Source organism: Ursus americanus, chromosome 21, assembly GCF_024610735.1.
Source record: "Ursus americanus isolate L20-20 chromosome 21, mUrsAme1.1.p, whole genome shotgun sequence".
Classification (NCBI taxonomy): domain Eukaryota; kingdom Metazoa; phylum Chordata; class Mammalia; order Carnivora; family Ursidae; genus Ursus; species Ursus americanus.
The window spans coordinates 22,665,557-22,688,663 of record NC_142147.1 but is presented as its reverse complement, the minus strand read 5'-3'; the positions used below and the strand labels follow the sequence as shown (position 1 = coordinate 22,688,663).

Sequence of the window (23,107 nt, the reverse complement as noted above, 5' to 3'; positions counted from 1 at the left end):
TCTGGATCATATGTATGTTCTTTGTATGCAAAAAGTGTGACTTCCTGCTTAGGAGCCCTTTTCCAGTGGGCACTGGGTGGAAATGTGTGTTCTGGACCATTGGCCGTGGCTGCCTGGTGAGGTGGGAAGGTGGGGACACCCTGGAGAGCAGAGACCGGCAGCCGCAGCCTTCAGGCAGGAGACACCCGTGCCTGTGTCTTCTTCTAGGGCTGAGGCCTGGGCCTGGGCCTTCCCCCATTTCTGGCCTGGAGGCCCCCTGACTCACTGTAAGTCAGAGATCCAAGGTCCACTGCTCCCTAAAACCAGTGCATGTAACCACTCTATTCTGGTGATGGGTCAGGGGCTTGGGGACGGTTTTATTGCCCAGGTGCTTACCACCGCAAATGAGACAGGACCCACGACAGGAAAGATGTGGGTTTTGGAATCTGAAGGTTTGGGTGCAAATCCCAGCTCAGCCATTTCTCAGCTTTGTGGGCTGGTGAGCAAGGCCCCCAGTCTCTTGATGAGGTGGAAGTGGCAGTACGTGTTGTGCCAAATACTCAGGGTTATTGTGGCGTTCTCACCGGTTGCCACAGTGTGATCAGTTACTGTGTTGCTTATGGGAAGCGCCCATGGTCCATCTGAAGGATCCAGGGAGGACTGCCGTGACTGGTGTGACGTGTGGTTGTGGATCCTGAGGCAGGGGAAGCTGGTGGGCAGGCCTGAGGCCACCGAGCACAATCTGAGCCAGACCTGGAGGGATGATTGTCACTCTGGTCGTCACTGCCGTTCAGCTGGACCCCCTTCATTTGTGGGCTTCTGTAGACCAGAGGAGCAGCTGCTGCTGCAGCTACTGCTGCGGAGCCATAGGGCCTCCTGTGTGGAGGCCTGAGGAGAGGCATTGCCTATGGTAGCCTCATCAGCCTACCTCCCGGGGCAGGAATGGGCATCGCTGTGCCCCAGAAGAGCCCTTCCCTGAGGTCAAATGATCTGTGTACCCACCAGCAGTGGAAAGTCCCCTCCCACTTCTGGGCCTGAGGGGGTTAGAAGTTGGGTGGATGCTCAGATTAGCACCTGATCTCCTGAGCCAGGCAGTTCCAGTGTCTCTGGAGAACGGGAAAGGTGGGAACAGAGCCTGGCTCCAGGCCTTGGGCCTTCTAAAGCCAGCCCTGGGGAGTTCTCAAGATAGTTTCCTTGTGATGTGGTAGAAAGCTATTGGGTGGGGAGCAGCAGGTCTCTGGGTCCTATACTCAGTAGTGAGAGCCATTCAACTTTGACCTGTTCCCCACTATGGGTTCCGGGGAAGCTTTGTTTAACCAGAGGGTTCCTGGCTGAAAAGACATGAAAGCTCAGGGTCCACAAGTCTTGGGATGTCTAATGTGATTAGGAGGGGGCAACTTGCCCTTGAGCCCAGCAGTCCAAATGCAGGGCAGAGTTTGGGCACCAGGGTCTGGTCAATTCCACCTCTCCAGTCATGCCCTCTGTCTCCCTTGTCAACCACTGTCCTTGTCATCCATCTGCCTCACCCCCATACCTCTGCTTACAGCCTGCCCACACCCCCCTGCCCTTGCCCTACCCCCTCCCTCCCCCACCACACACATATATACACACACTGAAAATGTTTAAACTCTGCCTTTCTGGAGAGAGCTTCCCTCCCAGGGTAGAACTTCTACCCATGCCACTTGGGAAGGGAGGGGTGTGTTTAAGCATGTTCATATGGGCATGCTGCTCAGACCCCAAGGAGGCAGCAGAGGCTGGGAAAGTTATTTGAAGGGGCTGCTTTGGGGAGTAGACCTGCTTGCCAGCCTGTCCTGGCTTGCCATGGCCCTGTGGGCTCTACTCCCTTTTTTTTTTTTTTAAAGATTTTATTTATTTATTTGACAGAGACAGCCAGTGAGAGAGGGAACACAAGCAGGGGGAGCGGGAGAGGGAGAAGCAGGCTCCTAGCAGAGGAGCCTGATGTGGGGCTCGATCCCAGAACACCTGGATCACGCCCTGAGCCAAAGGCAGACGCTTACCGACTGCGCCACCCAGGCGCCCCTCTGTGGGCTCTACTCCTATTCCTTAGCCAAGCAGGCAGGCAGGCCCCTCTGCAGTTCACACCCTCTGGTCTCATCTGTGCTCATGCCTTTACCTTCCCAGAATGACCTTTTTCACTCTTTTCCCTTTATAAAACTGTGGTATACTTCAGAAGTTATTTTTGCTCTCACTAGTTCTATTCAGCATTGTATTGGAGGCCCTAGTCAGTGCAGTAAGGCAGGAAAAAGAAATAGAAGACATGCAGAGTAGATAGGAAGAATGCAGCTGTCTTTATTTTCAGACAATGTATTTAAAAATCCCAAAGAATCTTCATAAATGCTACCAGAACTAATTGTTGAGTTTAACAAGGTTGCAGGACACCAGGTGAATATATAAAAAGTCAAATATATGTGTGTGTATATGTTTAATAGCTTTATCGAGATAAGATTTACATGCCATAAAAACCACTCATCTAAAGTATACAAATCAGTGGTTTTTAGCATGTTCACAATTGTGCAACCATCATCTTAATCTAATTTTAGAACATTTTGTCACTCCAAAAGAAACCTTGATCCTACACCTTACCCCAAAATCCAAGAAACAAATGGAAAGTAAAATTTTTAAATAACACCTAGAATAGCATGAAAAGTAGAGATAAATTTGTCAAAACATTGTTGAGAGAAATTAAAGAACTAAATAAAAGGAGAGATTTGCCATGTTCAGAAATTGAAATAAATAATCAGTATTATTAAGCTATCTGTTCTCTCCAAATTGATCTATAGATTCAAACCAGTCCCAAACAAAATCCCAGCAGACCTTCAAAAAATACTGTTAAGAAAATGAAAAGACATACCACAACCTGGGAGAAAATATTTATAAAACACATAAAAGGATTTGTATTCAAATTATGTCTAGAATCCTTACAGCTTAATAAGATACACAACCCAATTTTTAAAACTGGTTAAAGGGGCTCCTGGGTGGCTCAGTCGGTTAAGCGTCTGCCTTCAGCTCAGGTTGTGATCCCGGGGTCCTGGGATTGAGCCCTGCTGCTGGTTCCCTGCTCAGCAGGGAGTCTGCTTCTGCTTCTCCTTCTGCCCCCCCCCCTGTTTTTTCATAAATAAATAAAATCTTTTTTAAAAACCTGGTTTAAAAAAAAAAACCTGGTTAAAGATTTGGATAGTTCAATAATTTTCTAATAAATTGATGGTTCAGTATATGAAAAGATGCTCAAAAGATCCTTGGTTATTGGGGAAATGCAAATTAAAGCTGCAATGACATTAAAACTACTGATACCTACTAAAATGGCTGAAAGAAAAAGAAAAAAAACCCCAAACATCTGACCATACCAAATGTTGGTGAGAAAGTGGACCTTATACATTGCTGTGAGAATGCAAATAGTACAGCCACTTTGGAAAACAGTTTGGCAGTTCGTTATCAAGTTAAACATATACTTATCTTATGAGCCAGCAATACCACCTCTAAATATTTACCCAAAAAAAATGAAAACATACGTCCACGCAAAGGCCTGCATGCAAATATTTATTGGCTTTATTCACAATAGCCAAAAATTGAAACAACTCAAATGTCATTAGCTAGTGAATGTATATAAACTCTGGCATATCCGTATAATGGAGTACTACGTCAGCAATAAAAAGAAACAAAATACTGGTACACCTGAACAATGTGGATGGATCTCAAATGTGTGAAAGAATTCAGACACAAGACGCTCTATATTCTGTGATTTCATTTATATAACATCCTGGAAAAGGTGAAACCTTAGGAACAAATCAGATCATGTTGCCAGGGACTGGGGGTGGATGGAGTGGGGCTGACCTCAAAGAGGCATGAGGGAACTTATTGTAACAGTGGAAATTTCTATATCTTGATCATGGTGGTAACATTTGTTAAAACTTGTTGAACTGTCAATTAAAAAGGGAGAATCTTATTACATGTAAATTATACTTCAATTAAAGAACATGTTTAAAAACCCCTCAAAGGTCAGTTTAAGCTCCCTCTCCTTCATGATGCTTTCCCTAACCACTTCCTTGTCGCACGCATGGCCTTCTGGTAGGTCCCTTCCAGGTCACTCATGGTTTTGGTTCTTGTTAACCACAGCTTGGGCCCCTTGATTGCTTCACCTACTCAGGTGTGGCGATCTGCTGCCCTCATTGCTCCTTTGGCATAGCCAGACCCTGTCCACAGCCAGCTGACTGATGTGGTAGCAGGCTGGGGAGAGGGGCTCAGACTCAGACAGTGACTCTGGCTGTCTCAAGTAGCTCTACTCACCTGTGCTCTTCTTTTCCTCCACAGGTTGGGATAAACATTCCTATGGTTATCATGGTGATGATGGGCACTCATTCTGTTCCTCTGGAACTGGCCAGCCCTACGGTCCCACGTTCACCACGGGAGACGTGATTGGCTGCTGTGTCAACCTCATCAACAGCACCTGCTTCTACACCAAGAATGGCCACAGCCTTGGTGGGTGCCTAGGGGACCTTAGAGGGTGTGCCCTATGGAGCCAGTTTGATTGGTGAGAGGCCCACAGGCATGCTTGAAAGCCAAAGCAGTGTCACTGATCCTCTGCCAAGCTCTGGGGAACTTCAGCCATTTCTAGGCATTGGAGTCCTGCAAAGGGAAGGGAAGGTAGCAGAGATGGTTCCTTTGTTAATCCATCCATTTAGCAGCATTTATCAAGCCCAGGGTCAGTGCTGAGAAAAGAGCAACGTCATGGTCATGGCCCTGGCCTGTGTGACACTTGTTGGAGCAGGATTTGGCGTTGGTGAGAAGTACATACCTGCCATTGTGGCCTGGGCCCTGACTTTGGCTGGCCCTTCCAAATGCAAGATGCTAGTTGCTGTGGAGCAACAGGAGGTCTGCTGTAGTATAGGAGGTAAACAGACAGGCTGGAGTCAGATGGGGCCAGGTCTTTTCACTGGTTAACAGATAGCAACCTGGACAGAGTTCTATTTAAAAAGGTCCTCTGAGGGGTGCCTGGGTTGCGCAGTCGTTAAGCGTCTGCCTTCAGCTCAGGGCGTGATCCCAGTGTTCTGGGATCGAGCCCCACATCAGGCTTCTCTGCTAGGAGCCTGCTTCTTCCTCTCCCACTCCCCCTGTTTGTGTTCCCTCTCTCGCTGGCTGTCTCTTTCTGTCAAATAAATACATAAGATCTTTAAAAAAAAAAAAAAAAAGGTCCTTTGATGTAACTGCAAAGGAGGGACTGGCGTGAGGGCCTGGGGAGGAGGCAGATAGCCTGGGGCGAGGCTGTAGTGATTGGTACAGGGCTTGGGGAACAAGCCTGACAAAGGCCAGGGTGGCCCACCAGGGTTTTGTGACACATGGGGTGCACTAGCAAGAATGGAGGATGGGAAAGTGGCTGGATAGTGGTGCTGTTAACCAGGATCAGGAACCCCGGGAGGAGCAGCAGTCAGTGGAGGGTGATGGGGGCCCTGAAGGATCTCTTGGAAGAGCAACCCTGTACATGTGGAGAGATTTAGGATAAGAGCCTGGGAGATAAGAAGATGTTGGCTATTGTGATGCCTTGCCCTACTGGGGCTGACTGTTACTTGGCTCTTGAGTGAGAGGAGCCCTTGACCAAAATGTCTCTGAGGTAGTGTAACTGCTGGGCCTGCCTGTTTGGGTTTGCAGAGGTCTCTGATCTGGTAGAACCCTACCAGCTAGGCTGGCCACAGGCCTTTCCAGAAAAGGGAATTGGACATTTTACTTAGAACCTAACTTCTAGGAGGCCTGCATCCCCTGGCTTGAGGGGCAGTAAGAAGGTGGTTGTCATTCCCCACAGAGGTGACTTCTTTGTGGGTTTGCCATGAGATGAGCCTGGGCTGAATTAGGGTACATGAGTGGAAATCGGGTTTGCTGGTGGCTGGGGCTGAGAGGCCAGGAGTCAGCATTCCTCAACAGGACAGTCAGCTGCCATAGCCCACAGCGGGCAGCCAAGAGCATGGCATAAACACTGTGGAGGTGACTCAGGTGCGCATCCGGAGAAATCCTCCTTTGAAATCCGTAGCCACCCAGCTGTAGTTGCTGGCATCCAGCTGGTGAGCTGGCAGCTAGGGGCAAGGTCTCAAGATGGCTTCTTGCACCCCACTTTGCTCTCTGACTCCAGCTATTTCCTGGCTCTTTTTCTGCTGTCAGAGTCCCAGGGGCCTCTGTTGTGGATTCTCACTCTTCACCCACGCCCCCATTCACCTGTCCCAGTCTCGGTCCTTCCCCTCTGCTTGGGATACCTGCCCTCATCACATCCCTGCATGTTGTCCACATTTACCTGGAGCACAGCACCTGCCATGGGATGAAGTTTGAGGCATACCCTGCTGTCCTCTCTGCACCTTCATCTCCTCGTCTGGGCCCTGTGGGCATGCCAAGCCCCTGAGCTCTTTGTCAGTCAGGTCCCTAGGTCCATAAGGAGCTCTCAGCCACCTTAATGTCAGCCCAAACCTTCACATTGTTTTTAAACTCTTATCTTCCCTATTTCATATATTTTATAGACCTCATGCAAGACCTCACTCATTTAGGAGGATATCGCTTCTTTTTCCAGCCTGTCAGGATCTTCTGTGATCTTGCTTGTTCTTTCTCAAATATTTAATAGCCTTGTCAGCACTGTATTGACCTAAAATTTGATAAACATGTTTATGTATGTTTTCACCAAGGTCTTGATAAAAAATATTGGAAGAGGACAAGGCTTAGATCTGAGTCCTTCAGAATATAGCTATTTCAGAATCACTTTGTTATGTTAGTTTGAAACTTGTTTTTCTGTCTTCTCCACAAGGATATTACTGAGACCTTACTGAAAAATGTATATGGCCTGTCCCCTGCATTTTCTAGATCACAAAATTTAAAGGAAAGGCAATGAACTTGAATTGATAGACTACTTGGTGAATCTTCTAATGACCCTGTTTCCTTTCCACAAGCCAGCTCATCAATAATGTGCTTCAGAATCTCACCTGGGATCGGTCACTGCTCAGACCCCGAACCCTAACCCTGTCCCCTTTAGAGAAGCAGAATGATGTTTCCTACCTCTGACCCCTCCCCCCCCATGCTTTGCTCCATCGTTCCTCTGTCACGGCACTTGCCCTTGCATCAGTGGTCAGTTGTCTGTGTAATTTTTAGTTGCGTGGAGCCAGCAGCACTTTGAGGGCCTGGCTCCTGAGAGATCTTAGCAGATAGTTAATGGAAGGATGAATGGGTGAATGAATGGAGATAGGAAACTGATATCTCACTTACAAGTGGTCCATGCATTTGCAGAGGCATTTTTATACACCCCTGTGCTCTTACAGGCTTTATACCCTCGGCCTCATTAACCCCTGACCTATGTCTCTTTGGCTCAGAGCACTTTTTATCAGCAGGTTTGAATGTTCTGTTTGCATCCTGGATCTTTGCCTGACCTTTTTCCCAGATCTCACCACTACATTGGCCTTGCAGAAGCTCCCAGAGACCTACAGGGCTGGGGCAGCAGTGTTGCCCTTGTCCGGTGCAATAGGGGGTGGAGTAGCCTCTTTCCTCATCTTCCTGGAAGCACCTCAAGGCCTTGTCCTTCCCAAGTGCCATTGTGAGGTAGAGCTGGGCAAGCCAGGGTAGGTCTTCCCCTGCCCAGAAGTGTGGCAGTTTCCTCACCCTGTGGCACAACTGCAGCGAGCTTGTACCAAGACTTCACAGTTTTTGAAGCAGTTTTTATAGAGTATCGCAGTTTCTCCTTTCTTTCTTGAAGTGTCAGGATTAGTGTTACCCCCTTATTTCAGATGGGCTTGGAAAGGCTGGGTCAGTTGCCAAGGTCTCACTGTAGATAACTGATGGAGCCTGGACCTTCTTCTTCCAGGGCCCGTGGGTCTTCTCCATGAGCTTGGAGTAATGCAGCAGCAGCAGCCTGGCCACACTGAGATCCACAAGGGCAGCTCCTGTACAGACCTGGAGGGTGGACACTGAGGTCTTCTCATGGATGCAGAGGGGCTTCCAGCTTCCATTCTGCCAGCTCCATGCCTGCTACTCTGCATGTGGGGCTGAGAAGTGGCTTCAGGCAGGCAGATCATGGGATTTATGCACTTCCCTCACTAAGGAGCAAAATAGCCTGGCAAAGAATGTAAACAGTTTCTCTGCACCTTGTGTTTGTTTGTTTAAAGATTTTATTTATTTGACAGAGAGAGACAGCCAGCAAGAGAGGGAACACAAGCAGGGGGAGTGGGAGAGGGAGATGCAGGCTCCTAGCTGAGGAGCCTGATGTGGGGCTCAATCCCAGAATGCTGGGATCATGCCCTGAGCCAAAGGCAGATGCTTAACGACCGTGCCACCCAGGCGCCCCTGCACCTTGGTTTTTTAATCTGTAAACTAGTAAACTAGTTGTTCAAGACGGTATACGCCTTCCAGGGTTGTTCTAAGGATTAAATAGTTCCTTGGGAGGCCCTGAGTCCAGGGCCCAGCACAGAGCAAGCACATGGTACATGCTGGCTCCCAGACAGGATTCCGGTCCCAGGTTCACTGAGAGACCTGTCAAACCCTCACCTATTTTTCTCTCTTGCTGGGTTTCAGTTTCTCTTCTGTGTAGGAGTTAGGGGAGCAGACTGGGATCTCTAAGGAGTGGCTTGGAAACTTCCCAATCCAAAAGCTCAGGAGCTTCTAGAAGATAGAAGAAATTTTCTTAAAAATGGGAGGGCTGTGGGTCCTTGGAAGGGTCTCCTTTCTCAATGAGCTGCTTCTCAATCTATAGAACATGAGTGCTCTGGTGTATATTGTGAGATGCGTGTTCTGCTCACATATTTGGGGCCCTGCTTTCCTCCACTCTCACTTCCAACTCAAGGTTGAGGAACCTGGAAGCAGCCCCTTCTCTTGGCAGAAGAGTCAGAAGGTGCACAGGCCAGTGTTAATCTAGGATTTGTCAACTTGAAACCTCTGGAGACTCTTCAATGGGTATGGGCTGGAGATGGGCAGTTGCCACCCTCCCTTTCTCCACTTCTCTGTCAGCCTAGAGATGATGTTGGAGCATCAGACTAGAAGAGTCCAGGCCTGCCACTTCTGCTAGTTTTATGACCGTTGGTAAATCATTTCACCTCTGAAGCTTACTTTCCTCATTTGTAAAATGGGGATAAGAAAGCCTGCTCCCCAGAGCTGGTATACAGATCAGATGAGGTGATGGTTGGAAAAGGGCTTGGCGTATACAGCAAGTCTCCATAAATACATGTTGGATCGAAAGAAGAATCAGGCCTGAAGAGGCCTCAGCATAGATTATTTGGGTTTAGTCCTTCTTAGCAGGATTGCCTTGAGAGTGGAAGAGCTGTGGACAAATATTCAAGTATTTGGCTTTACTTCCAGCCAGGCCACCCAGCAAAGGGAGGGCCAGGGTCTAAACCTACCAGGCCCTAGTACATGCTTGGCCTATACCATAGGAGAGATGTGGTAACCAGCCCCTCCCCAGCCATTGTGATGGACCCTCTGTGGTCCCACAGAGGTGTAGGAGACCAAATGGCCTGATTTCTGTTCTTTCCCTCTGCAGGTATAGCCTTCACAGACCTCCCGGTAAGTACTGTTATTGGGTCTCCTCCTCTGGGCTCTTGGGGGCTGACTGAGATGGAGCATGGTGGAACCTGCAAGTGCAGGGTGTGGAGTCTGGCCCTTTCCCCAAACAGGGATGTATGCTGTGCTGTCAGCTTGGGAGTACCAATAGGGGTACCTCCTGGCCTTCCTCTCTCTCCAGCAGCAAGGCCTGGTCTTCCTCCATGACTCTTAGCAGGTGACAGTGATTTGTGGCATTTCCAAAGGCAGCTGGGGGGATGGTATGGGTGGAGATGAGGGCAGCTCCATGGCTCAGCTGGTCTGGGCCAGTTCTGTGTGGCTTATAGCCAGTGGGCTGGGGTGTATAGAGGATTGTTCTGAACTGTTAGGGATCCTGGTCCCGGTGGCTACTCATCAGAGATCCCTAAGGAAGGCCACTACCCTAGGGAACTAGGCCTGCTACCACAGGCTATGCCCAAGCCAAAGAGGTGAGCTTTGTGGGGTTTTCTCTTCTTAGAAAAGGGTGAGGTTTCCTGTTGGCTTAGTTCACTGCTCATCCTCATCCTCTGCACCCCAGTCCTTCATTATCATGAGTCATCACAGATCTCGTCTCATGCAAGGCCTCCACCCAGAATGCTGGGAGCCTGACCTAGCTTAGTGTGCCCTGGCTGGGTTCTGGAAGGAGGAATGGTTTGCTGACTCTGGTGGTTGCCGTGGGATCCTGAGCACCCCTGTGATGCCCTAGGAAATGCCCTTGCGATCTGAGTGGACTTCTGAAGCCCAGACTGTAGCACCCAGGATCCTGTTAGAAACTCTTACCTTTAGATCAGAACCCTTCTGTCCTACCTGGAAGCCCCAGAAGAGGGGCTATGGTCCTAGGCAAAGAGGAAGATAGGAGAATTCTGAGCCTCACTAGGGAATGGTCTAGTTGTGGAGACGTGACATGAGATAAGCAGACATGAATGTAGGCAGTCGCCAAGTGCTAGGACGTGTATGGCTGCTCCAGGGTGGGGAGTGTCATTGAGGGCAATGACAGGGAAAGCTTGCTGGAGGGGGTGGGCTTTGCCTGTGGCATGGAGGTTGGGAGGGGAAAGGAAGGAAGCAAGAGGTCTGAGGATTCAGAGCATGTGGCAGGCTGAACCCAGCGTGCAGTAAAGGCAGGTGATACTCAGGAATGACACATGGCCTGAGGATGAAAGGTAGAAGAGAGGACTGGGGGCCCAGTGACAATGGGGAGGAGGCCGGCAAGACACTGTTCGGTAGCAGCGGGAGCCACGGGAAGAAATGAGGGAGGGAGTGATCTGGCAAAAGTTAGCCATGACAGGGCATAGATGGAAAGCAGGGAGCCCCATCACCCATGGAGGAACATGCCCAAATCTCACTGGCCAGAAGATCTTCCTCTTAGTGTGCCTTTGACAGGAAGGGCAGTGGCCTCTCTTTATCCTTTCCCAGCATCTGGGGGTCCAAACTACCTGCCCCCTTTTGCCATGCTCTCCTCCTCCCTGCCTTCCTTTCATGTCACCCCCATTCCTTCCTGCCCTGTCATATATCCCCTTTTTGGTGGCAAAGGGATCCTTGGTCCTAGATCATTCTGAAAGGAGCCATTATCCACCCATGTAGCAGATCCTTACGGGCATCCCTGTACGGTTGTGGAGCCTGGTCTACGTCTGTGCACCGTGGCTGAGCCCTGAAGGGGGACCTTGGGTTTTGGGGGACACCATAGCCTCTGATGGAGGGCAGGAGACTCTGCTTTGAGCCTGGCTTGCTTTTCTTTTGCTTTCTATCCTTAAGCTTTGGGGAATGGCGTCTCTGGTAGGGAGGTGGGCAGAATGTGGCTTAGCCCTGCCTCCTTCAGCCTTGCAATTCTTTCAAAAGCCGGAGTAGTGGCCTGCAGGAGCCAGCGCCTTCCCTCTCTATACCAGAGGTAAGGCGAGGCCCTGCTGCCCCATTGCCCTCAGGGCCCAACTGACATTTCATTCTCCTCCTCAGGCCAACCTCTACCCCACCGTAGGCCTGCAGACACCCGGGGAGATTGTGGACGCCAACTTTGGGCAGCAGCCCTTCCTGTTTGACATTGAGGACTACATGCGGGAGTGGCGTGCCAAGGTCCAAGGCACTGTGCACTGCTTCCCCATCAGTGCTCGGCTTGGCGAGTGGCAGGCGGTGCTGCAGAAGTGAGTGCCCCACTCCTGCCCTTACCCAGCCCTGGCCCATCCCAGGGATCTCACTCTCCTATAGGCCCCTGTGCTGCTTCAGGCTACCCTTATGAACTCCATTGTGTAGTCATTCCTTCTGGAAAGCACTCCCAGGGTAACTCTGCCTGCTGCTCTCCTGCTTCCCTCCTGTCAAATGGATAGCTTCTGCTCCGTTCTCCAGATCTGTTCTGAATTAAGCCTTTGCCCCCTCACCTGGATTGGAAGGCTCTGCATGTAATATCACCAGCAGAGCTGTTTTCCTTCCCCAGGTCATTTTGCAGAGGATGTGCTAGGATGCCCTGTGGTCTCTTCATCTGTGGACTTTTTTTGCACCATAGGGAGTGCCCATCATGCTGTGACTGGCCTGAGTCATCTCTCAGGGTCATCATCCATCTGAGTCCCATGCATTCATGGCAGTGGTGGCTGGAAGAGAATCTCCCTGAGGCCAGCCTGTTTGGCTCTTGGATGATTCGTTTTCAAACTGTCTTGGAAGCCAGTCTTGCTGAGAATCTGAAGGGAGGCGAGGTTTGGGTCTCTCTTCTGCTTGCCAGCTGCAGGCCTGAGTGAAGCAATAACCAGTGCCCACTCTGCCAGGAGGTGTGGGTTGGCTTGTTAGCTTGACTCCCAAGGGTGGGCAAAGAAGGGCTGGGCTTCCACTAGCCCTAATTATTGCCCTGCAAAGGCACCCAGGTAGCAGGGTCCCTCAGGTGGGGTTGGGTTGCACACTGGGTTCTTCGTGCTATCTTCTTTTCTTAAAGGATTGATACGGAGGCAGGCCATGGGGAGGGCTGAAGAGGGGGTTAAGTGACCAGTCCCTTCTCAGGAAGAGCAGCACTGTTTTGTTTTTAGCCCTCAGAGCTACTGAGAAGCTCTTCCTTGGAGGGCTAGCCAGTATAATGCCTGTCCCTGAAGCAGGCTTGCTGGGAAAGGCAGGGGGAGAGGTGGAGATGCCCCAGCTGTGTTGGGGAGGGAACAATACTCTCAGCTTACGGTGTGTTTATATGTGTGTATTTGTGTGCCAGTGTGTGTTCATATGTAGTATTTGCCAAGACCTACCCACCTTGGTGGGAGGTTCAGGTTATTTCCTCTCTTTTGCTTGTATAGGCAACCCTTTTGTAAGTAAAGAGCTTTTCATATTTAAGGTTATTTTCTTGGTGTCCTTTCAGGAAGTGGAATTACTGAGTCGATGGACTATACATATTAGTGGCATCCGGTGTGCATGTGGACTCATCTGAACCATGTTTTGTCAAAAATGTTTGCCCTTGTGTTTATAATAATATAGTTGTAATTATCCAGAGTATAATATAAATACATAGTTTCATCATCAGAGGTTTATTTCATTGACTGTGCTAGGCACTTTCTATGTATCATCCCACCTACCCCTTAAAACACGAGGGGACACACAGCTGAACTTCGTGCCTTTCACATTGGTGTTTGGCAATTACAGTAATGACGTCGGACACATGTTTACACCAAGGTACTCACTTCTGTGCACGTCAGATGTGCGGGCTCACCCTTCCGCTCTCCGTGTGTGTGCATGCACACACACGCGCCTGTGCCACTGCTCAGCCAGCTGCCGGTGCTATTCAATGGCGACTTGGTGTTGCGCTTCTCCAGGACATTCCCCAGAGATGGTGTTCCTGTTGGCCACGTGGTTGCCTATATCTTGGCTTCTTGGGCCCCTGACTCGTGGCATATTGTGGAGTGACTTGGGTCACGGGTTAGCTCCCTATCACCGTCTAGAGCCAGCACTCCTGAGGGCCAGGTTCACCTGCAGACCTGGAATCCTTATGCCGGGCACGTGGGGCCATCTGCAGAGGACCTGCTGTGTCTCTAGAAAGCACGCACAGGGCACACATTGTCTCTGTCTGGGCAGCTCCTAGACCGCTTGGCTGGCTGCCATTCTAGGGAGCCCTCAGAGAGAGTGTTGGCCGTCTCTGGGCTTGCCACAGCTCACAGGAGGCAGCCGCTGCTGTAAGGAGATGGTATGTGCCTGTGCGTATATTTTTGTTATCATACTTGCCCGCTTGTGGGCAGCATATTCCAGAGAAACTGCAGCCCCTCCAACAAGCTATGGGGACAGCTGTGGTGACTGGCCCCTCCCCAGCCTGACTGCATGAGCACTGGGGCAAGTTTTTGTTTTGTTGCAGCCTCTCTATTCTCATTCTGTGGAGCTTGCACCTCCAAGATGTGTTTAAGGAAGCCCAGACAGGGAGATAGTTTGTCCCATCAGGTGATCAGTGAGAAATGCAGTTCTAGAGTGTCACCTTGAGCATTTCCTTTCTTCTAGCATGGTCTCATCTTACCTGGTGCATCATGGGTATTGTGCCACAGCCACGGCTTTTGCCCGAATGACTGAAACCCCGATTCAGGAAGAACAAGCATCCATAAAGAACAGACAAAGTAAGGTTGATTCTCCTCTCCCCTCTCCCTCCTTCCCTCACCTGTCCCTAACTCTGCTCTTTGGTCATGCCAGCCTTGGGTAACCTGTCAGGAGTCCATTCAGCTCTGGTCCTTACCACCAGGAGACCAGCCCCCAGCCCCAGCCCAGCCCCAGGCTCTGCTTCTGTCCCTTCTTCAGGACAACACTGGCAAGATGGACAGCCTGGCAGCATGGGAATGAATGCCTCATTGCAGCCTCCCTACTGCACGCTCTGATGGCCCACACAGGCTGGGGCCTGGCATGGCTGGATCCCACTCCTCCATGCTTGTTTCCTTTCTCCAAATCCTGGATTCTACTCAGCCTCCTGTTCATAGTCTTCTGGAAGAGTGTGTTTGCATCTTATCAGACCAATGTCCTGCCTTGCCGGTTTACTCAGCTTTAGTAGTTCTGCCTGTTCCTGGCCAGAGAAAGGACTGAAGTAGTCAGACAGGGTGAAGGCTGGTTCTCAATGGCTGCTGTGGTAGCACCGCTCTCTGCGCCCACCTCTGGTCCTGCGTTTTGCAGACAACCAAAGAAAGGAGCCAAAGGAAACTTTCCTAGTGTACATGCTGGCCTGTATACTGTGTGTTTGGGGCTCTTTTGTGGAAGGAGGGTGTTGGGAAAGAGGAAACAGAGCCCAGGAAGGAGATAGGAAGAGGAGAGGAGAATGAAGGAGAATGGGTGTGTATGGATGTGTGTGTCTGTGTGTGCCTGCTTGCGTCTCTCTGAGCCTGTCGTCTCTGTGTATGTGCATGTGTCTGTGTCTCCCAGAGAAGCTACACCCAGCCAAACAGACGGAAAGGGATCCCAGACTTGGGATCTACGAATGAGAGCCTCAGACCCGAAGTCGCTCCCAGCAAGATGCACCAGGCCCCAGAGCAAGAGCAAGATGCTGATGGCCTGAGAGGTGTCAACGTCAGAGATGCCAGTGTGATGAGGATGACCTCCTCTCCCAGTAGGGAGCATGCTGCAGCCCCTGAAGACTGCCAAGACTTGGGCCCTGGCCCAGAAACCATTGTGTTCCCATTGCCACCCCACTGTGAGACCTGAAAGGAGAGAAGTCTGTCTGAAGAGGAGCCCCTATGGCCACCAAGCTGCCTGGGTGCCCAGCCCCAGATCATGCTCCCACAGCCAAAACCTCTCCCCATGCCCAGGTCCCTGGCAACTGACATCCGTAGGAGCAGGCCTCCACATTTGCTCTGCTGCCTCTGCACTGAATCCCGCTTCTGTTTTCCCCTGTTTTTCTTTGAGGACTTCCTGACACTTGGCGAAACCAGGGTCTTTTGTGGAGCTGGGAGGCCAGGTTCTTTCTTCAGCCTCTTCTGTGAGCATCTCAACCAGACATGCCACTCTGAGCCAGCCCACCTGACTGTTGGCTAGTCCATGCTTGGGGCTGGTAGTGTGCAGGCATGTGGCTGTGAAGAAGGTCTGCAGCCCCTCACTCACTGCCATACTCTTGCTCTCTGCAGAGATCCAGAAGCTGGTGCTGGAGGGCCGTGTGGGTGAGGCCATTGAGACCACACAGCGCTTCTATCCAGGACTGCTGGAGCATAATCCTAACCTGCTCTTCATGCTCAAGTAAGTTTTGGGCACCACCAGCTCCCCCCTAGCCCAGCCCCTCTCAGCTGGTGGTGGGAGCATACAGCCCAGACCAAGCCCAGAGCATTGCCGCTCTGCTCCCTCTGCAGGTGCCGACAATTTGTGGAGATGGTGAATGGGACCGACAGTGAGGTCCGCAGCTTGAGCTCCCGAAGCCCCAAGTCCCAGGACAGCTACCCTGGCTCCCCCAGCCTCAGCCCCCGACACGGCCCTAGTAGTTCCCACATGCACAACACAGGTCAGCCACTCTCCAGAGGGCTCGGGGAAAAACTGGTGTGGAGAAGAAAGGCCACCCACATGCCCTTCCCTGGGCTGGGCTCAGGGCTCGCTGCTGGATTTGGGGGAAGGGAAAGGGACCACTGTGGTCATTCCTGGGGCCCAATTATGGCAAACTGCCCCTCCTCTTCTGACTGTTCCCTGGTTTCCAGGAGCAGACAGTCCCAGCTGCAGCAATGGTGTCGCATCCACGAAGAGCAAACAGAACCACAGTAAATACCCTGCACCCAGCTCCTCCTCCTCCTCCTCGTCCTCCTCGTCCTCCTCATCCCCATCCTCCGTCAATTACTCCGAGTCCAACTCAACAGATTCCACCAAGTCCCAGCCCCACAGCAGCACCAGTAACCAGGAGACCAGGTGCCTATCCTGCTCTGCTTCTTCCTCCTTTCTGCTCTGTGCCAGCTGGGCTCACTGCAGCCTGTCCTTTGAGTGCCACCCCCCGCCTTTAACTCCCCACCTCCATCCCAGGTCTGTACCTGGAGTAGTTGCTGCTGACCTGCCAGGCCAGGCATTGGCTCCAGCTTCTGGCCTGACCTGTGATCCAGCTGCCACTTTCCTCAGCCCTGACTCTCTGAAGAAGCACTGACTGATGCTGCCAGGCCTTGCAGAACCCCTAGGGTCTACACCGAAGCAGCTTTTACTGGGTGTGGCTGGAGGTCAGACAGATTGGGCAGTAGAGGTTTTAGGCTGTAGACTACAGGTGACTTTCATCTGCCTCCAGGCATAACTCAGGGTTTGACCTGAGTTTGGTGCCTAGAGATACTTCTCAGGGGTCCCTGGTCACTGGGGGTGGGGGAGGAATGGGTGGAAGGGGTGTGCCAACTCAGACAAAGGCCAGGGAGGGGAGAGCCACAGAGGCAGCACTGGGACAAGAGTGAGAATCAGGTGACAGGCCTCTGGGGATAGCTGAGGTCAGAGTAGGGGCCAAGTGTTGGAGCCTGGGAAGCCTTTCATGCTCCTAGGGTCCCTCGATTTACCCACAGCAACCTGTGGCTAAAGCCTGAGTGGAGGCCCAACCAGGCTGCTCCCAACCACATCCTCCTGGACAACTCCCACCTCAACCCTTCTCCACAGTGACAGTGAGATGGAGATGGAAGCAGAGCATTACCCCAATGGTGTGCTGGAGAGTGTATCCACACGCATTGTCAATGGTGCCTACAAGCACGAGGACCTACAGACGGATGAGTCCAGCATGGGTAGGAACCATGGCCCAGCATGGTGTCACATGGGTGGTAAAGGCTCAGTCCAGATGCCTTCTGCTCCCCGGGAGGGGGTTGGCAGGGGCAGGCTTTTTCAGCCTGAGAAGCTCTAAATGGACCTGGTCCACTACCGCCTTAGTCAGGAATGGGTGCTTGAAGTGGGAAGGCCCCTGGCCTTCTGCCAAGACCAGGGCCCCTGTGTCTGAGGCTAGAGAGAGTTGGTGAGAGTGGCCATTCTTATGAGCACTGTACAGGGTGGGAAGAGGGAAAGTTGAGTCCAGACTCCTAGATCATGTGGTAGGTGGACTGAAAGCACCTCGGCTATGGATGGCCCACCTAATTTGCCTCTGGCAGTGCCCCCAAGGTCCTTCTTGCCATCTCCTTTTTGGGGTCCCCACCCCAGTCCTCCCCTTCTGTCCTTACCCCTCATGATTTGTTCTCTGCTGGGCTCTGGGTGCAGATGATGGGCATCCTCGGCGGCAGCTCTGTGGGGGCAACCAGGCTGCCACAGAAAGGATTATCCTGTTTGGTCGCGAGTTGCAGGCACTGAGTGAGCAGCTGGGCCGGGAGTACGGCAAGAATTTGGCCCACACGGAGATGCTGCAGGTATAGAACAAGCCAGGTGCTCATACAGAGGAGGCTCCCATTTGGTGTGGGGGTGGGAGCAGGTTGATTCTGGGAGGGCCTTGGGGGCAGCAGCAACAGGACAGAGTGGGCTCTGGTCAAGTCCATAATGGGAAACAGGACTTTCCAGGATATATGCAACCCCCTCTAGGCTCTGGGGAGAGCACAGTCCTTCCTGACGCTATGCTCAGGGTTTGCGGTGCCCTCACTGGGCACCATGCAGGGCCCTATATGCCCCCGGAGCAATGGAGGTATGTTTGTGTGTGGTATGTACCACAGTCTTCTCAAGAATGCCCTGTCCCTTAGGATGCCTTTAGTCTGCTGGCATACTCAGATCCCTGGAGCTGCCCAGTTGGCCAGCAGCTTGACCCCATCCAGAGGGAGCCTGTGTGTGCTGCCCTCAACAGCGCCATTTTAGGTAAGTGGATCTAACAAAAACAGAAGCTGGTGCATGAGTGCCTGGGGTGGTCCGTCCCCTCTCTCCATAGGAATTGCTGATGTTTGTCCAGATCAGGGCAGTGAGCTCTGCCTGGGCACTCTCCAGTAGCCCACAGGACTTGGGCTTCCATGGCCAAACCTAAATCCTGACCTCCTTCTGCCCAACTGAGCTGGTTGGCTAGATCATGATAGACCCTGGCCTATGACTATGGGTCTGGGCAGCCCATGGCTCTGAAGAGAGCTAAGGTCCTCAGGTACCTGGCATGGCTACGGGACCATAGTCTGGTGGCTGGGACATACACAGAGACACATGAACACTGTGTTCCACTGTGTCCACTGCCCCCACTTTCTGCTCCCAAGGGAACTTTGACCTGAGTCCAACTCCTGGGCAAAGCAGTGACCAGGCCTTGTCTCTCCTCCACAGAGTCTCAGAATCTGCCAAAGCAGCCCCCTCTGATGCTCGCCCTGGGTCAGGCATCTGAATGTCTACGGCTCATGGCCCGAGCGGGCCTGGGATCTTGCTCCTTTGCCAGAGTCGACGACTACTTGCACTAGCTGACCACGCTGGCTGGCCCTGCCTGGCCCTCCCTTAGCCCCAGGGCTGGAGCAGCCCTGCCCTCCATAGGCATCTGGCGCAGGGACCTGGAAGCCATGGGCAGAGTCCATTCCTCCTGCCTGGCCTCCCCCACTCCCTTTCCTGTCTTCCTTTTCTTCCTTTCTTCCTTTCCTTCCTTTCCTTTCCCTCCCTCCCTCCCTCCTTTCCTTCCTTCCTTCTCTCCTTCCTTTCTTCCTTCCTTTTTCCTTTCCTTCCTCCCCCTACCCCTGCCCTCAGTCTCTCTCCCCTTCACGTGCAGCGGCCTCTGACACAGTATTGGCTGGTTACTTTCATGTAGCGCCTTCTACTTTGAAAGGGGGGTTTTATTTTGAGGAGGGGTTGGGTTTTTTAATCTTTTTTTTTTCCTCCTGACTGAGCCACCAGTATTTATCTCTGGAGAGCTTGTGCTGAGCTGGTTTCTGCTAATTTAGTGATGAAGCCTATCCAAGTTGGTGATAGCTTATTATTTTCATAAGTAAAAAAAATGAGATTATATATATAAATATATATATTAAAAAAAGACACAGTATTTATCGTAGTGTTAGTGGTCCAGCACCTCTTGGGTGAAGCTGTCCAGACACCATATGTTTTTATTTGAGTCCAACTCATTAAAAAAGAATCATCTCTGTCACCTCAGCCAAGCAGTAAGTTTATTTCAGGCTTCCCCTTTGTTGAGCCACAGGCCCAGCTGTAGCCTAGGGAAGCCCAGTAGGCGTTGGGGGCCACTTAGTGGGCAGGTCAGACTAAGTTGGTTTTTTGCATCTGAGAGGTGTGGGTCCCTTGGCCCCTGACGGCTGGGCTGAGGAGAGAACTACCGGGCTGAGGTAGCAGAGAACTACAGGGCTGAGGCTTCAGAGAAGGGATGAGTTGTCCCAGGCTATACAGCAAAGCAAGGGAGAAGGGAGTCCTTGGCCAGCACGCTATCTACCATTCTACCCTGCCTCTCACTGCCTGCCTTGCCCCTTCCTTTCTCCCCCTTTCAACATCCTATCTTCCCTTGTCGTTAAGATGGCCAAATAATTCATTTACTCTAAATTGATTGCCTGGAAACTACCTGCCTTTGACCCAAGAGCTGCTGTATGTCAGGCTGCGGGGAGGATGTCTCTCCATTCCAGGACAGAAGCCCCGGAGTACAGGGGCTGCCTTCTTTCTGCCTGGATCTTCACCATCTCTGCACAGCTCTGATGGAATCAATGCTTTCTGTTGAGAAGCTAGAACTTTGTGGAGGCAGATTCTTGGGCCGCCAGTTGCTGGAGTGGATGGAACTCTTGACCTACAAGGCCAGGCTTCACTGCAGCTGTGCCAGGCAGCTCCCTGCAGCTTGGCCCCAGCCACCCTTAGAAAAGACTATTATGAGTATTTGCTGACCAGAGGAAGGGACCTCATGGGCTCTGCAAGCCTCCCACCAGCTGTTTCAGATGGATCCTCACAGCTGGTGGGGCAAAAACAGTCCCGGTACTGCCATCAGGGAATCAGGAGAGGAAGGGCTGAGTTGACTGCTAGGACTTGGGCAGGCCATCCATGGAGAGGACTGACTGCCCAGGAGGAAGGAAGGAGGCCTACCCAGAGGAGCACCCGGAGTGGCTGGGATTTCCCTACCTGCTTCACAGTGAGAGGGAGCACGCAGGCAGCCCTTGAAAGGGGCAAGGCCAGAAATTGAACTTCTAGTCCCTGCCTGAACAAGGGCGGGGTAAGCTCCTGCTCTCTGGTAGCGGACACAGGGATGGTGGTATGGCCTGAGATACTCATTGCCTGACAGGCCCACAGCTGGACAGGAAAAGTGATTGAGTTGGACCAGTTGCTGGTGATGAGGTCGGGGCCCTGGCCCTGTGCTCTCCCCGAGTTCTGCCTTGGGACATGATCCTACAGGCTGCTGCTTTTTCTTGGTCTCCACCAGGGCCCCAGCTGGCACCCCACAGACCATGGCCTGTTGGGGAGGTGTTGTCATGTCTATAAAGGAAACTTGTCCTGTGCAAGCCTGGGGATGTCTAGCTCCCAAACCCAGAGGGTGGAAACATTAAGCTGTTAAAATGGTCAGAGATGAGCAGGATTGGGAATTAAAACCAGAGGCTTTTGCAGCTGAAATGGGGTTCAGAGAACACCTACTCCACCAGTCCTCTCCTTTTACAGATAAGGAAACAGGCCCAGGAGATTAAATGACTTAGCCAAAGTCACACAGCAAATTAGTGGCAGAGCTGGGACTAACCTCATCCCTGTGCATTGTGCAACATTGTTTAGTCCTGAAGCTAAATGGTGGGTGAGGGCTTAGGCTCTTGAGGCCCCCAGCGGTGTCTGAGCAGCTGGTACCTTCAGGGGTGTGTCAGGGATGGGGAGGGGTGCATGGGCTTGAGTTGTGGAGCGTCTGAGAGAGGGCCCGAGAGGGCCTGGGACAGCTGTGTGCTGCTTGGGGTTGGGTGTCCTCCTGGCTCGCGCTCAGTACCCATGGCCACCTCCCCATTTTCTGTGCCTTATCTCACTGTTTCAGCTGAGTCCAAGTTGTTTACTCTGTTCCTCTCCAGAGGGGCTCTCTGTCCCAGTTGGACAGCTTGCCTTTGGGACATAAGCCTTTGCCCCACAAGCCGTGGAGAGGACCAAAACCAAGCTGCTTGAGTCCACTATCTTGCTGATAGTCCAGGGCTGCCTGCCAGCCAGAGGAGCCCCTTATGCACACCCAGTCCTACCAGCCTGCTTTCGGGAGCCAACAGTGGGGAAGGCACCTGGGAGGAGCCCCAGTGAAGGGCTGGACCTGACCTGAGGGGACAGGAAGAAGACCTGGCTCTGTTGAGTTGTCCAGCCCTGGGAGAGCAGCCTTCCCTATTTACCTTTCCCCCTTGTGCCACCAAATGGTCACTCCTTCCAAAGTGGACGCTGGCAGACTATGCAAAGAAAGCCAGAACCTCTGATCCTCAACCACATGAATCTGTGGCTGGGGGTAGGCCGCCAGAACAGGGACACCAAGAGATGGAGAAGGGGGGACTGCCCAGCCACCCAGCGCCTTCCTACCCCTTAAGCAAGCACAAAGAAGATGAGGCAGAGAACTGTCAGAGCTGAAAGTTCCTTTGGTTGCTCGCAACTCAGGTATGCACGCTGTGTGGCAGCCAGGCAGCAGAGCCCTATTTGACCACCTGGTCCCGTGCACCGGACCTGTGGCCAGTTCATGGACTCTGGATGCCTCAGGTGCCACCTCTTTGCATAGGGTTTTCCTCCATTAGCAACTACAGCTGAAACAGATGTCCTCCACATTGTGCACACTGGTTCTGCCTTTGTCCTCGCAAGTTGATAACTTGGCATTAGCATGAAACTTGTGGGCGTGGGAGGGTTTAGAGAGAATTCTAACACAAAACATCCTATTAAATTGTACTTGAGAGATGAAAAAACTCCTGTTGTATTTTGACAGAATTATTTTTATTAAAATACACATCCATGAGTAGTCACGAGTGTCTGGTCTCTGTTTTGAGTCTTTCTGGGGTTGGGATCCCTTTTGAGACTCACTCTGTCCCGAGGGTTTGGCTCTTACTCAGCCCACCTCTCAAGTTCCCAGGCCCCTGGTACCCCTCAGGGACCCTCAAGACTTCAGGTGTTTGTGAGACCCCAAAGAGGATAGGTACTTGGGCATCAATTCTCTCCCCCCAAACAGCTTTCACCTGAGACAAAGGGGAGAAGATTCACCTTCAAAAAGGTGGCCACACACCCTCCTATCTTCAAAACGAGATTTTAATGTGGTCCAAATACACTCTTCCCAAACATTGGACAGAGGGCTTCTGAGGCTTATTGAGGTTAGCTTCCTGTCAGTCTGAGGAAAAAGTACTCATGCTCACAATCCTGGTTCTGCTGTTTACTAGCTGGGTAACCAGAAAATTAACCTTTCTCAGAGAAAGCTTCAGTTTCCCCACCCTTAAAACGTGATTAATTCTACACCATGGAGGTAGAGGATTACAGGATATAGGGGAGGCTTGACATAGAGAGATATAGTATGTATGTGCTTCACTCAGTTATTTTATAGGACTATTACTCGACAGAACTCTCAGGGAAAACTGTGGAGGGAAGAATGGAATGTTAGATGAAGCACAAAAGTCCTGGTTTCATAAATCCAGAATAGATTTAATTTCTCTCTAGTGGTTTCTACAGGGAGTGATTTTGTCCCCCAGGGAACATTTGGCAGTGACTGGAGATATATTTGGTAGTCACAACTTGGGTTGGAGTGCTACTGACATCTATTGGGTAGAGGCCAGGAATGCTATAAACGTCCTACAGTGCATAGCACCCC

The 23,107-nt window shown here is 51.6% G+C and overlaps 1 protein-coding gene across 1 annotated transcript in view; it reads left to right on the top strand.

Moving 5' to 3' along the window:
• RANBP10 (RAN binding protein 10) overlaps positions 1-22,270 on the top strand; it is a 66,369-nt gene extending 44,099 nt beyond the window's left edge. Inside the window, exons 4-14 of the mRNA XM_045814878.2 lie at positions 4,309-4,476; positions 9,494-9,516; positions 11,482-11,666; positions 13,978-14,090; positions 15,579-15,687; positions 15,798-15,946; positions 16,137-16,341; positions 17,059-17,180; positions 17,644-17,789; positions 18,114-18,225; positions 18,670-22,270. Of these exons, the coding sequence (XP_045670834.2) occupies positions 4,309-4,476; positions 9,494-9,516; positions 11,482-11,666; positions 13,978-14,090; positions 15,579-15,687; positions 15,798-15,946; positions 16,137-16,341; positions 17,059-17,180; positions 17,644-17,789; positions 18,114-18,225; positions 18,670-18,800 (1,463 nt within the window). The 3' untranslated portion in view covers positions 18,801-22,270. The remainder of the gene's footprint in view (positions 1-4,308; positions 4,477-9,493; positions 9,517-11,481; positions 11,667-13,977; positions 14,091-15,578; positions 15,688-15,797; positions 15,947-16,136; positions 16,342-17,058; positions 17,181-17,643; positions 17,790-18,113; positions 18,226-18,669) is intronic.
• The last annotated feature ends 837 nt before the right edge of the window (positions 22,271-23,107 follow it).